Source organism: Branchiostoma belcheri, unplaced genomic scaffold (genome assembly GCF_001625305.1).
Source record: "Branchiostoma belcheri isolate BF01 breed outbred unplaced genomic scaffold, Haploidv18h27 scaffold88, whole genome shotgun sequence".
Taxonomy (NCBI): Eukaryota; Metazoa; Chordata; class Leptocardii; order Amphioxiformes; family Branchiostomatidae; genus Branchiostoma; species Branchiostoma belcheri.
The window spans coordinates 1,320,864-1,336,165 of NW_017804553.1; the positions used below are offsets into that span (position 1 = coordinate 1,320,864).

The window sequence follows — 15,302 nt, forward strand, 5'->3', positions numbered from 1 at the left end:
CCAGAACGCGAAGTACTCCCGCAACGCGCTGCTGTTTAACCTGTGCTTCGTGTTCGGGTCGGACGCGGACAGCCAGCGGTACGAGCCCGTGGTGAAGAAGCTGGCGGGATACCTGACCACCCTGGAGCTGGAGACCGGGTTCCTGTCGGACGAGCAGAGCAAACAGAAGCTGCCGCAAGTCATGAAGGTGGGAGGGGCGGGGGCGTGGCAGGGGCGGGCGGGGATGTGTTTTTGTACCTCTGTTGTTTTCTTTAGAGGTGTTCAAAAATTCATTCTTTCTTTAGAACTATCGCAGAGTGGAACTTGTCATCAAGGACAGAAGTACAGTAGGGGCACTAGCATTAGATAGCTTTTAAGTTTATTAGCTTTAAAAAAAAAACAATGTCTAGAGTTAGATGTTCAAGGGTTAGGTGTAACTAACAAGTCATTTGGTGAAATCATGAAAGTGAACCTCCATGGTGAAATCTAGCCAGCTGCTGCCGCACCGAGTGCCTGTGAAGCTGGTGTGTTATGCCGAAGGGCGGTTATACCGGCTATACAGATACGTGGGCTGGCATGGGTGGGTGATTTTGTATCTCAACACGTCACAGATATGAATATTTAAGTACTCTAGTACAAGGACTTAAGATAAATGTTTTGTAGATTGTAAAAGGTAGAAAGAAAGAAACAAGGTACTGAAAGACAGTCATGAGAAATTTTTTGTTCCCGCCCCCAGGAACTGCTGACTCAGCTGAACACCTGTGGCACCTGCAGCGTCCCCATCAACGAGTCCAACACGCTGCACCTGAAGATCGTCCCAACCTCCGAGGAGCCTCCCGTCGTGCTCGAGCACCACGTGCCCGTCTTCCTTAAAGACAAGGTACTATAAAGTCTTAAGCACCATGTGCCTGTGTTCCTTCGTTAAGAGAAGGTACAGTCTTGAAAGTGTGTTGGTAATACATGTATCTGTATGGAGCCAGTGGGACCTCACCACCCAGCAGATCCTACATACTTACATGTCTGCTGTACCGTTGCTGATCCTGTAACATTATAGACAAATGTTTGTTTTGTTGTTTTCCTCCCCAGGAGTCGTTTGTGTCCAGCCAGTGGCACTTCACCACCCAGCAGATTCTACATACATACATGTCTGCTGTACTGTTGCTTATCGTGTAACATTATAGACAAATGTTTCATGTTGTTGTTCCCCCCCCAGGAGTCGTTTGTATCAAGCCAGTGGCACCTTGCAAGGCCCACTCGACAGCTTCCTGGCCACAGTTAAGAAGAAAAAGTTACAGTGGTTCGGACATGTGTCTAGGGCCAAAGGCACACTGTCACATACAGTTCTCCAGGGTAAGGTGGAAGGCGCACGGCCGCGGGGACGTCCCCGTCGGTCATGGATTACAGACTTAAAAGAGTGGACTGGTGTAACAGCCAACCAGATGGCCAGACTGGCGGAGGACTGCCAGCAGTGGAAGAACTTGGCCAAACATCATGCTGCCCCGACGGCTGACTAAGCTATGGGAGAGAGTGAGTGAGTGAGTGAGTGGCACTTCACCACCCAGCAGATGCTACATACATACATGCCTACTGTACTGTTGCTGACATACATCATGTATGTAATAAATGGTAAGGACGGTGTATAAGTATAAATGTTTGTTGTTGTTTCCCCCCAGGAGTCGTTTGTATCGAGCCAGTGGGACCTCACAACTCAGCAGATCCTGCCGTACATCGATGGGTTTAACCACGTGCAGCGGATTGCCCAGGAGGCAGATGTGGACATCAACCTGGTGCGCATCTGTGTGCAGAACATGCTGTACTACGGAGTCATCACGCTGCTGCCCATCTTCCAGTACTCCAACGTCTACGTCTGCACGCCCGACATCCACACACTGGTGCAGGACTCACGGCTGCAGAGCGAGTGTCTCGCCTACGTCTCCAAACACCCCAGCCACACCCCACCCAGGTGCAGTACTTCATACTTACCCTAACCCTAACCCTAACCCAGCCACACTCCGCCCAGGTGCAGTACTTCATACATACCCTAACCCTAACCTAACCCTAACCCAAACACCCCAGCCACACCCCACCCAGGTGCAGTACTTCATACATACCCTAAGCCTAATCCTAACCCTTACCCTAACCCTAACCTAAACACCCCAGCCACACTCCGCCTAGGTGCAGTTTATATATTGCAGAATTCGTATTTCATCTTGGATTCTAACTTACTCATTTTTGTTTGTATTATGCCTGTACAACGTACTTTTACTATCACTCCGCAGGTTCCGTGACGTGTTCACGCTGTACTGCGGGCTGGGCGCAGGAACCACCGTGCGTTACCTTTGCACCCGTCTGCAGAACGTGGGTCTAGGTACGCGACACTAACCGTTTTACTTCTCCGCAGGTTCCGTGATGTGTTCACGCTGTACTGCGGGCTGGGCGCGGGAACGACGGTTCGCGACCTTTGCACCCGTCACGCGGCCCAGCTTCAGAACGTGGACGAGCGCCGGCTGATCCAGTTCGGCCTGACGAAGGGCATGATCCGCCGCGTGCGGAAGTACCCGGTCAAACTCTCGTCCGCGGAGTTCGGCAGCGCGGGGAAACCGTGGACACGCTGGATGACGGGACTGCACAGCTACGACGAGATCTGCTGTAAGACTGGCATGACGTATCAGGAACTGGAGGATAAGGTGGAGAGTGACCCACACATCGTCGTCTGCTGGAAATAAACAAATAAACAAACAAACAGTCATACAGTATGACTGTACAGCTGTGATGAGATGAATGATGTTGAAAGGTTTATTCGTCCAAAACACATGGAAGCCACAGGCTAAATTGCGTGTTTTACAACAGTGACACATTTAAAAATATGTACGTAAAAGTGACCACAATAAAAGTAATTAAGGGAGATCTGCTGTAAGACTACATGTCCTTCATGTTTATGACATCGTCTGCTGGAACTAGAAGAGTTATATTGATGAGTAGTAGTTGTAGTAGTGTAGTAAAGTAGTAAAAATAGTAATGTAGTAAAAATTTCAGATGGAGCTCCTTGTATATATGTAAGCAAATTTGTGTGAAATTGTAAATAGCCAAAATGATATTGTTATGTGATTTGTTATTGTAAGTAAGTATCAGTAAAATTAGTTACATCTTACTGCTTTTGTATGAGAGCATCCAATGTAAGAAATGAGAATATATAGATACTTGTATGTATATAGAAGAATATAAACAAAGTTATCCTATGAATCTTCCATCAGAGTTAGACTTGGTAACAATAACTAACATTACGGGAAAATATTCTGCTGTTTTCTTGTACAAATGTAAGAAGAACTTGTAACTATGGAGTGTTGACATGTCCATGCCTGAGACTGAAAATCAATCTTCTGTCATCTTGATAATAAAGTTCTGAGAACTATTTCTGGTCTGAGTGGAAAGTTGCATGGCGTTTACTGAAAGGAGTGTTAATAAATTGTTTTAGTTTATTTATTACACCAGGATATTTATTGATTTTGATCTTATTTATTCATTTCTGGTCTGAATGGAAAGTTGCATAGCATTTACTGAAAGGGGTGTTATATTGCAGCTTATTTATTTAACCAGAATATTCATTGATTTTGAAATTTGATTTTATTTATTTGCACTTACAAAGGACATAATATGCTTGATAAACCTACGTAGTAAAATCAACTTACAAATCCAAGGATGCTGCACGAATGTCTCATAGAGAATTTGATTATAACGCTATGTGTACTAGTATGTTTCGAATTTGGCGGGAGATGACCTTCCACCTTTGACCGGCGTTGACCCCTGCCGTTTTGCGGCCGATATTACGACGTCTGGTCCGATGGCGCATGGAGACTTCCCGACGGTCTAAGTAGGTCAGATCCGGTCCGAGATGGGGAAAAGCAGGAATAAGAAGTACAAGTCCGCCCGAGCGCGCCCCACCGGGCTGCCCAGTGTGGCAGAGGCGCTTCGGGAGGGCGAGGGGGCCGGCAACGGGACCGGGGAGCAGCCGGCACTGGCTATCGTGGAGAAGGTAGGCACGTGCAGGGCAGGGGGAGGGGGTTACAGTACGGCGGAGGGGGTGTGTGAGGATGCGTGAGTGGGTGGGGATGTTGGTAGGGAGGGGGTTCTGGATAGATCGGACAGGCCATAGTGAGAAGGTAGCGTTACTCACTGGCACATGCACGGCAGGGGGCAGGGGAGGGGTACATGCACGGCAGGGGGCAGGGGGAGGGGTTGTGTTTGTGCACCATGCAGATGGAACTGGTATGTCAGGAGCCCCCATATTCGCCCTCCTCCAGTATCATAACACACAGTTGCTGACTGGTGCTGCAGGAGCCCCCCCCCCTAACCTACCCCCCCTAATCCTACCCCCCTGTAACACACAGTTTGTACCCCCCCAGCTGCAGTCAGCCTCAGCAGAAGAGCGAGAGTGTGCGTGCACCACCCTGGCAGGCCTGGTGCTACAGGAGGCCGGTCTAGCCGCCCTGTTGGACAGCCGGTTAGTCCGCACGCTCGGTCCGCTGCTGCTGGACCCCAGCCAAGCCGTCAGGGAACGGGCCGCTGGCGTCTTCAGGTAGGGCTTCGCATCATCATCATCACCACCCATTTCTTCAACTGTGATGTTCTTTGTTACAGACTGACGTAGAAATAAGTTCTGTCTTTCTGTCATCTGTCATCTACATATGTATGTAAATCATGAATGTGTAGACCACAGGAAGAATAGCCTCTTATGAGGCTAATTGTGGATCTGAATAAAACTCAAACTCAAACTCATTGAAGGTTAGACATCCAGATAATGAAATACACAAGAAAACAGTTACTCAAGCAACTGGTTAGATTTTGTAAACTGTTCCAGGTAGCATCCACTACTTTTTGTCAGTGGAACGTCTGGTGGTTTTCCAAACTGTCCTGAGTCAGAGTTTCTTTCCCCTCCCAGGAACATGACGGTTGGCGGAGGTCACGACCTTTGCGACCTCATGGTGGAGGAGGATGTCATGACCCCGCTGGTCGCGCTGCTCAAACAGGTCACAGGTCAGCTGACCGACAGCCAGCCAATCGACACGCAGGCTGGTGCAAGGCATGCTGGGAGTGAGAGTGCGGACAGAGACCCGGTGTGGAGAATATTATACCAGGCCGTTCACCTGCTGTGGAACCTCTGGTGAGTATGGTGTCCTCATACACCTGCCTTCTCACCTGTAACACACCTGCCCTCTCACCTGTAACACCTGTAACACACCTGCCCTCCCACCTGTCCTCTCACCTGTAACACACCTGCTGTAGAACCTGTGGTGAGTGTCATCTCACACCTGCCCTCTCACCTGTAAGACCTACCCTCTCACCTGTAACACACCTGTTACACACCTGTTGTGGAACCTGTGGTGAGTGTGGTGTCAGCTTACACCTGCCCTTTCACCTGTCTCACCTGTAACACACCTGTTGTGGAACCTGTGGTGAGTGTGGTGTCAGCTTTCACCTGCCCTCTCACCTGTCTCACCTGTAACACACCTGCTGTGGAACCTGTGGTGAGTGTCATGTGATAAACACAGGTCAGATGCACAGGCCAGGTCTTCCTTCAAGGCATCATGTTTGAAGATTTCAATTTGTTCCTTGTTTATTTTCCCTTGTTGTTACAGTGTTACTGTTTATTCTTGTTACAGTGAAAGTAGCAGCACAGCAGTCTGCATCTTTAACAAGGAGAATCTTCTCCCTACATTATTACTGTGTCTTCGGCAACGTGACAGGAACCTACCACTGGCCATGGCGGGGGGTAAGGCTGACATTTAAAACTGCACTTTCCTAAATCAAGCATAATACAGATGTAATAGAGCTTAAATGAAATTCCTATAGTGTTAGGATTTTGTATTGTGGTGAGTGTTGCATCTTGCTGGTTATTCTGCTCTACACTGTAAAATATGGCTCAATGCTGTTTGTGTCCTTCCATACAGCGCTAGCCCGGTGTCTGCAGACAGTTTTCTGTGGCCCTGAGTTGTTCATGTTTGTTTGTTTGTTTGTTTGTGCAGCCCAGTGTCTGCAGACGGTGACAGAAGACAACGCAGAGGTGCTGCAGCAGTTTTCTGTGGTCCTGAGTTGTTCATGTTTGTTTGTTTGTTTGTTTGTGCAGCCCAGTGTCTGCAGACGGTGACAGAAGACAACGCAGAGGTGCTGCAGCAGTTTTCTGCAGACACACTGAAGCTGTTGGAGGCACTGCTGATGGGGGAGGGGGGCGGCAATGTGGACAGCCTGCTGCTCAGGACAACAGTCGCAGGTAAGGGATACGTTCTGTCACCTGTAACACACCTGTAACACCTGTCACACACCTGTAACACCTGTAACACCTGTCCTCCCACCTGTAACACACCTGTCCCACCTGTAAAACACCTGTCCCACCTGTAACACACCTGCCCCACCTGTAAAACACCTGTAACACACCTGTCCTCGCACCTAAAGCACACCTGTAACACACCTGTCCCACCTGTAGCACACCTGCCCTCTCACCTGTAACACACCTGTCCCACCTGTAGCACACCTGCCCTCTCACCTGTAACACACCTTTCCCACCTGTAACACACCTGTAACACACCTGTCCCACCTGTAACACACCTGTAACACACCTGTCCTGCCACCTGCAGGTTGCATCTTTAACCTGAAGACGCTGCTCCCGGCCGGCAGCCAATCAGAAGCCCTGCAGGCCGTGGTGCGGGTTCTGGCCGAGACGCTGGACCACGACGTTACCATGGCGATATCCGGCCTGAGGGGCATGCTGGGAGAACAGCAGACCAACAACAACGTAAGTCTGACTCCAGCTATGTACCAGGGTCATCCTGATCCTACATGTTGGAAAATCTGGGACTTTTTTTCTGCAATGATCGGTTTGATTGCTGACTGTCACGTTGCCTTGCTGAATCACATTTTGATGTTTATGACAGAGAAGACTGTTGTGCCTCTGCAGGGCACTGTGGAACAGATGAACGGAGAAACAGACGGACCTGCGAGACCGGCAACACCTGAGCAGAACCAGGTGGGTCCTTCCTCCTGTGGTCGTGTGGCAGGGAACCTTACTGCTGGGGAATACCTAGTAGTTATGTTTACCATTGCAGAAGGTCTTGCTCATTCCATTGTTCTTGCTCATCTTCTTCTTTTCTCCAAACAAAAAGGTCAATGACCTGGACCGGATGGCTGTTACCATGGTTACTGGTGCAGTAGTAACCCTGTGGTTACATTATGTAGCAAGTGGCAGGACAGAGTTGGAGGGGCCAGTCACCCTATGTGTATGAATGTGTTTGAGTAAGAATAAACAGAGCAGTGCTTTGTTAGGCCAGACCATGTGAACATCATGCAGATAGTTTGCAAATGTTACCTTTCTAGTTTACAAATAGATTTGTTTGTTTGTTTGTTTGTTGCAGTTGCCAGCGGCGACCCAAGCGCAGCTGGACCAGGTCATGGCGCTCCTCTCGGCCCAGCAGACGGCTCTGGAGATCATCGCAAACATGTGTCTGCCTGAGGGTAGGACTGGTCCACCAAACTAGTGTGGTTTCTAGAAATGAAAGCATGTTTTTGTGCTATTTTAGCCTTGTTCCTGTGTGAGTAGTATAGCCCTACTCTTGTACTATTTGTAGTGCTGTTGTAGTCCTGTTCTTGTGCTATATTCGAGCTGTTTCCCCGTGTCCTCAGATGACAGTGACGAGGAATGGGAGGACATGGACAGCAGTGACACGAGTGACGAGGTGACCATGTGTGACGTGACAGAGGAGGGGGGTACTCCCCTGATGACCCCCCTCTGCTTGTCGGCCGAGACCCACACTGCACTCATCAGCCACAGTCTGCCCAGGAAGGTACAAGCTTTACTACACAACTACAGTAACTTCAGTTCCAGGGATTTGGACTGCTTTTCTTCACCTGCTATTCTAAAGGAAGTCACTAGGATTCCCAATATTCTTCTAAACAGCATCCTGGCCTCATACATGTACTTAACTCTACAAAATCAAGTCCCAGATTACCTTGTTGGAACCCTGCCTGTCTCCAAATGTTACTATATGCTCAGATGTCTCCACCATGCCTGTTCTAATGTTACTGGCTGTACAGTGAATGTATCGACCATGCCCCTTCTGTACTCTCAGGTCCTGGACAGGACAGTTCTCCCCGAGGGCTGCGAAAGTCTGGCAACATCACCTCACGGGCAGCCGGTACTGAAAAGGTAAACCTGAACTCACAACAGGAGATCTGATAGTCCTGTGTGAAACTATAATACTAATTACAACTGCACGTATAATCCTATGAAGAATTCATCTAATAGTATAATAATTATGTCTTGATTAAAGCTAAGACTACCAGTAATGCTCCTTCCACTATGTCTAAGGAACATGTTAGCCGTACAAGTGTCTAAGGAACATGAGAACATGTTAGCTGTGTCTAAGCCTAAGACTTGTTCCTTCCCAGATTACTTACCGTACAGAGACGAGCGCTGCTGTGTCTAAGGAACATGCTGGCAGTTCTGGATGGAGAAGGGATGGACGAGGCTGGGCTGGTGCAGGTCGGGAACCACCTCATGGGGCTGTTCTCAGGTAAAGCTGACAGTTCATCTTCCCAACCACTAACACTGGTAGCAGGCTACTCTACAGGTTTTTGTCGACGTGTTATTTGGGATTTTTATCAAGCTTTCTTTCTGTACTGATATGTTTTTTTTACCAGCCAAACGGTAGCGTCTTTGATATTGCCCTGCCAATTTTATGCTGTCTTGTACATGTATGTAGGCACCAAAAGATCTGCTCAAAGCTGTAGCAATCTGCATATATGCCAGACTGGGTATATTCTGTCAGTGTCAGAATTCCTATAGATTTGAAATCTGAAACATTTTGCTGAACATTGAGAGGTGTATTTCAGGGAAACTAAAATACTATAGATTTCATGGCTCTGTTTTCGGTTGACTAAAAGATTACATTAGCTAACAAATCTGGAAAAGTAACCCATTCTTCCCGCCTACCCAGTTTCCAGGCCTGATGTGTACATGTATGTTTATGCTGGTGTATGCTATCTGTGCATGTACATGTATATGATTGTGTAATTGTACATTCTTGCCACCTGCCCAGTGTCCAGTGATCAGGAGTTCCAGGAAGCTGTGACAGGAGCCATCCGATCTCTCCTGCAGAGGATGGCAGCCGTACAGGTCACACAGGTGAGTCAAGGTCACTCAGGTGTGTACAGGACACACAGGTGAGTCAAGGACACACAGGTGAGTCAAGGTCACTCAGGTGTGTCAAGGTCACACAAATGAGTCAAGGTCACACAGGTGAGTCAAGGTCACACAGGTGAGTCAAGGTCACTCAGGTGTGTACAGGTCACACAGGTGAGATACGAAACAGTTACATTAAATTTTGTAATTTCGTACTGACACAGTATCCTATTGTGGTAGAGCTTTCCTCCTGTTATGTCCCATCTTCACTCATGCCGCCCCCCTCCCCACCCACAGCCGCTGTCCAGGGAACAGCTGTGTGTCCTGTGTGACCTTGGGCGACAGTCGCTGTGCCCGAGTGTGCGAGCTAACGTGGTGAATGCTGCCGGCAGTATGGGCAGCGTGCTGGCCAAACAACCCGACTCGGGAGAGAAACTCAAGGTGAGTTTTCTGTATCTGTATAGCCAGTATAACCACGCATGTAGGGGCAGCTGGCTACATTACACCGAACGACTAGTTACACTCAATCTTTTCACATTCAAATGCAGGAGTTGTTTCAAGCTTTATAGTGATGCTTGGTCGAGTTCTGCCACTCTGCGATAGTTCTTGGAAAAAAACTAGTTTTTGAACACATCAATTCTTGGTTGATATTAATTACATCATTCCTCAGATGTTCCTGATGAAGGTTGTGGGAAGGATGGGCTCATAGAGGTCGTGACCTGTGACCTCCCTTCCCCAGCTGATCGGAACGTTTCTGATGGAGGTCGCGGGTAAGGACGCGGTGCTGTGGGTTATAGGTCAGGGGTCATGATTGTGTGTGTAACCTATGACCTTCCTTCCCCAGCTGATAGGTACGTTCCTGATGGAGGTCGCAGGTAAGGACGCGGTGCTGTGGGTGGTGGCGGAGGCTCTGGACGCCATGTTTGACATGTTCGGGGACGGGCCGCAGGTGGACGCGGTGGCAGCTGACATCGGGCTCGTGGCGAAACTCCGGCAGATCTGCCCCGTCTTCAAGTCAAGGGTGGGGCTTATCTCTTACCTCTTAAGACTACAGTCCAACTAAGATTGCAAAACCCACTCATTATGCAGAATGAGGGACTATTCATTATCCACTGCCTTCATAAAAGTCTTGAATCTCATAATAGCAAACAGTTCAAACAGTAGTTGTTATCTTCTCTGTTGCTTTACTTTACTTTCTTCTGGTTCAATTTGACCGTGATTTTGCAACTTGAGTTCAGGCTATTTTATCTGAAAACTGTGACACAAACTTCTGTTCTGTTTTACTCAAGTTCCTGTTTAATTTTTCCCCATGCAGGTGCACAAGGAGAGGAGAAGTCTGGGAGAACACTTCCCTGTGGTGGACAACGCAAGAGTCAACCTCACCAGGTTCATCAAGTACAAGGACGGCTGCTAGGGGGTCCTGAGGGATCACCGGGCACAGCAGAAGGCTGGTAGGGGGTCATGATTGAGGGTACTATCTTGGGAACTGGGACAATTTGATGGCAGATTTTATTTTATCAATATTTTAAGTTGTCAGTTCATTGATTTATTCTCCAAAACAGACATGCAAGGCAGAGCTTTTGTGTCTTTTCCTACAAAAATATTTTTTGTAATTTATCTATTTTAACCATGTCTTGGGCTTGATCTATACACCTGGTTGCCTTGGAATGAGCACTTCACTCATGAAAATGAAACTATCAGGCTTTGTGTGAACTTCAAGGGAAATTGAATCACAGTTGTTGTCATTGACTACCCCCCCCCTCCATGGAAGCTGTATTTGACCGTAAATACAGTGAGTTACCAGCGCAGAGTAACATACTAATACCAGGGTACTGCGAGATGTCAGTACAGTGTAACATGTAATACTGTAAGGACTTTGTAAGATGGGAAAAACACTGTACAATGTATATATATATGAAAATGAATAAATTTAGTCCTCAAATTACACCCAGTCTGATCGTGTTATTTCTTCTATACTTGGGTCCTAGCTGTGGTGACTGTCTTATATATATATACAAGCATGTAGCTCATACAAGTCATGGAACACTGCATTGAAACAGTTAAATGTCTAATATTTTCCAAATAGTACACGATTTCTAGTGTCCCTAACTTCCTAACACTCCTTGCCTATAAAAACAAACCCAGCATCCCAAACAATGATTAGCACAAGTACATTTGGTTGTTATCAATATAGAATTTCTGTATGACTTTTTATTCTTTACAATCAAGTCAAAATAATACACTCTGCTGAAGGCTACACTTTAATCTTACCCAGTCTGGATGAGCATAATCTACACCCACAAGTGCACTTAGAAAGGACATCCTAGCTTTGCTACACATGTATGTACAATACGGATTCCTCAATTTGAAATATTATCCCTTATGCTCTGCACCATCACAGGGAATGACTTGAAATGTACAGTTTGTAATGGCACAGCTGGCAAAAACACTTGACTAGGAACATTATCTAATTTATTTACAAGTTTTCTAACCGACGGACCGCCATTTCTGTGTAAGTCTGTACAAAGCCTGTAGTATATATCAATGAGATTTATGTTGGAGACATTTTTAAGCATGAGGGCAGAATCCAAGAAAGGTGAAGTCTGAAGATTTCTAACATTTTTGTACAGGAATATCCCGGAGATACTGGGACCCAGACCAGTCTGGTCAGAGCTATTCTAAAAACCTGCACAAGCAAACATCACCTTTACTTAGACTCCAGGTTTCGTAAGGTAAAGATATCTGGACAGTGTTAAGGGATGCAGAAAAAATCTGAAGGCACTTCAACTTCAACTTGTAAGATTCAGTCAATAAAACTGCTTCATTATGGAAAGACTGAAATAGAGAGATAGAAACATGCCACAGGACCCACTGGCAAAGCTCACAACTTCAAGCTACTGATTCTAACTTAAACTATTAGTATTATATAAAAACTAAACACTTCCTAGTGCCTCCTACTCTGTAACTCTCATGCTAACATTGCAACAAATGCAGAGGGCCAGGAATCTGGTATTTTGAAGCGCTGATTGTGTTCTAGTCCGGTATTTTGAAGCGATAAGTTTGTGTTCTAGTCCGGTATTTTGAAGCGCTGAGTTTGTGTTCTAGTCCGGTATTTTGAAGCGCTGAGTTTGTGTTCTAGTCCGGTATTTTGAAGCGCTGAGTTTGTGTTCTAGTCTGGTATTTTGAAGCGCTGAGTTTGTGTTCTAGTCCGGTATTTTGAAGCGCTGAGTTTGTGTTCTAGTCCGGTATTTTGAAGCACTGAGTTGTGTTCTAGTCCGGTATTTTGAAGCGTTGTCCTCTGAGTTTGTGGTTGATGTCTGCCAGCGCTATGGAGTACAGCAGCTTCTGTTCTAACGTCAGGTTGTTGAACATTTCCTCCTCCGCATTCTTCTCTTTCTCAGCTGAACAGGGAAACACAAGGGACAGTTAGAGATGATAATTATATTCGTACAAAGAACAAACTGTAGGGTCTAAGCCATTGTACAAATACAACTGAGCTGTCTACTGAGTTAAAGTCTCGAAGGCCACACAGCCATACTGAAATGTTCCTGCTGTTCCCATCCTTTTACTTGCTGACTGTGCCCTTGGGTGTAGGTATACATATGGACAGTATGACTGCTGTTCCTGTTCTTGCTGACTGTGTCCTTGAATAAGGATAGTTAGACTTACCGCTGTTCCCGTCCTTGTTCTTGCTGACCGTGCCCTTTGGCCTCCCCGGCCGTTTCTTCCTGGGAGCTCCCTCCCCCTGCTCGGCTGATGTGGAGGCGGCGCTGGCCTCGCTGATGTTACTGTTGGTGTCATCTCTGTCTGCTTCTAACGTCACCTATGGAACAGGAGGCACAGTAAAGAACCCAGCACACACTCCGCAGGTGTGACAATAAAGAACCCAGCACACATTCCTTCAGCTTTAAGTTACTCTGGTTGTGCTTTTCCATCTACATCTCGGGATCACTGATAGTTAGTGAGCGATCATTTGTGGTCATGTTGGTGTCCTACGTCAGTAAACAGTTGACACCAGTGGGACACCAATATGGCCGACCATTTTGTTGCCATGACACCAGTTTGACTGACAGGAACTTACACCTAGTGAAGATCACCGGTGATCACGATACATTGAGCTATTGACCTCTGACCTTTTTGATGAAGCTCTCGGTGTCTGTGATACAGCTGCGGTTTGACCTTCGACGTTTGACCCTGACAGGTTTGTCCTGACCTTCCTTCCAGTCAGGGTCGGCGAGATGTTCCTCCCCCTGCCTGCTGTCCTCGGGACAGCCGTCTGGGAACAACAACAATCAACAACGATCAATAACAACAACAGTCAATAACAACATCCTGTTCCTCCCCCTGCCTGCTGTCCTCGGGACAGCCATCTGTAAACAATAACACAAACAATCAATAACAACAATGATCAATAACAACAACATCCTGTTCCTCCCCCTGCCTGCTGTCCTCGGGACAGCCGTCTGGGAACAACAACAACAATCAACAACGATTATTGACACACTACAGAAACTACGGAACTATATATTCACAGTGCGACAGGTGCAGGAAAAAGAAACTCCAGGAATTATTTGTTAACTGTAATGATAAGTTCACTGTACAGAGGTGACAATGAAAACAGTGAACATAAGTAAAAGTAAAGAACAAAAAGATCAGGAATTACAGTATTGACACACTACAGTATCTAAGTTTCTCACCTGAGGCTGCGGACAGGGGCTTGGGGTTCAAAGGTCGCTTACTCATGAAGAGGTGGCCACACGGACAACTTTTACAGGCAACTGGGATCTGGGGAAACAGACATAGAGTTATAATATATCAGCTGCATGTATTGATATGTGTTAGGAACAGTTGGCTAGACATTCAAGATAACCCACTAGTTACATATACTACTGTCTATACTGCTGTGGTGTTCTCATCTCTTAAAACTTACGGAAACTACTAGTAGTAGTAGTAGTACAAACTGTCATGTTCAGAATTTCACACACCTGTCCCTCACAGGCAGATTTCCCCACACCACAGATAAAGGTGCACACATCTGCACTTATTAACGCTGGTGATGCTTACACTTGGGGGCTGACAAGTGTCACGTAGACACCTAGAGGAAACCATTGCACCATCAGCACATTCAGAACAAGAGTTCCGAGATCTCATACCTCCATGAAATATGGGCTTGATATGTAAATGTAAATTTCTTCTTTAATTATGCAAATGACCTCTGCATTAACATAATATATGCATCGTGATGTTAACTTTTGATTAACTTAAAGATGTCCCAAGTATGACATTCCCATCATTCACCATTGAGAAATCATAGATTTTTTGCATTAATTATGCAAATTAGGTCATAATTTGCATAATTAGTATCTGTTGATGTTTCATCTGCCATAGGTTACATACATTACATGTATGAAAGTTCTATAATGTAAAACACTGTAATTATAGAATTTCTTCATTAATTATGCAAATAAAGTCCTCATTTGCATAATTTGCAGTTAATTATGTACATCTCTCTGTCAGATACCTACACACCAAAAATGATGAAAATATGATGTTCCTATCTGTACTTATTGGCTTTCAAAGATTTCGCCCAAAGGCCCCTGCAGTTCCTGAACAAGCTGCTAGGGGGACCAAACCCACACCACTTATTCCTGACAGGAAAAGCTATCTGTCACCAAAAATTCAAGACCCAAGCATGTTCAAGACCAAAGATACAAAAACCGGAAGTTCTGCTGCAGTACCAAGGTCATCCACCAGGAGGCCCATATTTGACCTTGACCTTTGTCCTCCTAAGACTTATCAGCATACCAAATATCATCACAATCCATAAAGGCGTTATGAAGTTATGCTGACTACAAAGTTGCGGAAACACACACAGACACACACACAGACACACACACACACACACAGACACACAGACAGATGCCGCCAAAAACAATACCTCCATTTTTCATGGAGGTAATTACGATTGTACAGGTCACTGACCCCTGAACTGTCCCCCTCATGCACCAGAAGCCTATCCGGAATCCTGGTTACCAGGAAGCTGATCTAATCTGACTTGACATTTGGAAGGTTAACCTGACATGATATTTAACCCTCTCTCCTAACCTTTCTGCCTGACACAGCCTGTAACCATCCTGACACTGACCTTCCT

The 15,302-nt window shown here is 46.3% G+C and overlaps 3 protein-coding genes across 6 annotated transcripts in view; 2 read left to right on the forward strand and 1 right to left on the reverse strand.

The window, feature by feature from the left end:
- Position 1: 1 nt before the first annotated feature.
- Positions 2-3,382, forward strand: LOC109487342 (nitrogen permease regulator 2-like protein; the record flags this gene model as incomplete). The annotated part of the gene is made up of 4 exons (XM_019791319.1): positions 2-187; positions 716-859; positions 1,653-1,942; positions 2,381-3,382. Coding segments are annotated over 4 exons (945 nt in total), but the record flags the coding sequence as incomplete, so codon positions are not given.
- A 377-nt stretch (positions 3,383-3,759) lies between these two features.
- Positions 3,760-11,992, forward strand: LOC109487382 (HEAT repeat-containing protein 3-like). The gene is made up of 15 exons (XM_019791360.1): positions 3,760-4,012; positions 4,383-4,555; positions 4,919-5,140; positions 5,640-5,749; positions 6,104-6,247; positions 6,612-6,769; positions 6,932-7,000; positions 7,386-7,485; positions 7,654-7,814; positions 8,100-8,176; positions 8,419-8,543; positions 9,069-9,154; positions 9,449-9,592; positions 9,996-10,172; positions 10,467-11,992. The coding sequence occupies exons 1-15, from the start codon at positions 3,872-3,874 to the stop codon at positions 10,563-10,565; spliced, it is 1,986 nt and encodes a 661-aa protein (XP_019646919.1). The 5' UTR covers positions 3,760-3,871; the 3' UTR covers positions 10,566-11,992.
- The window catches only part of LOC109487385 (UPF0547 protein C16orf87 homolog), a 13,542-nt gene continuing 9,446 nt past the window's right edge, over positions 11,207-15,302 (reverse strand). For 2 of the 4 annotated variants that reach the window (XM_019791369.1, XM_019791373.1), the window contains exon 6: positions 11,207-12,433. Coding sequence is in view for 2 of the 4 variants with exons in the window: in XM_019791370.1 (XP_019646929.1) it covers positions 12,389-12,400; positions 12,434-12,552; positions 12,821-12,974; positions 13,285-13,427; positions 13,849-13,936 (516 nt within the window). In the remaining 2 variants the exon portion in view is untranslated. Of the gene's footprint in view, positions 12,553-12,820; positions 12,975-13,284; positions 13,428-13,848; positions 13,937-15,302 lie in introns of all 4 variants that reach the window. The other 2 variants (XM_019791370.1, XM_019791368.1) reach the window with 2 other exon arrangements.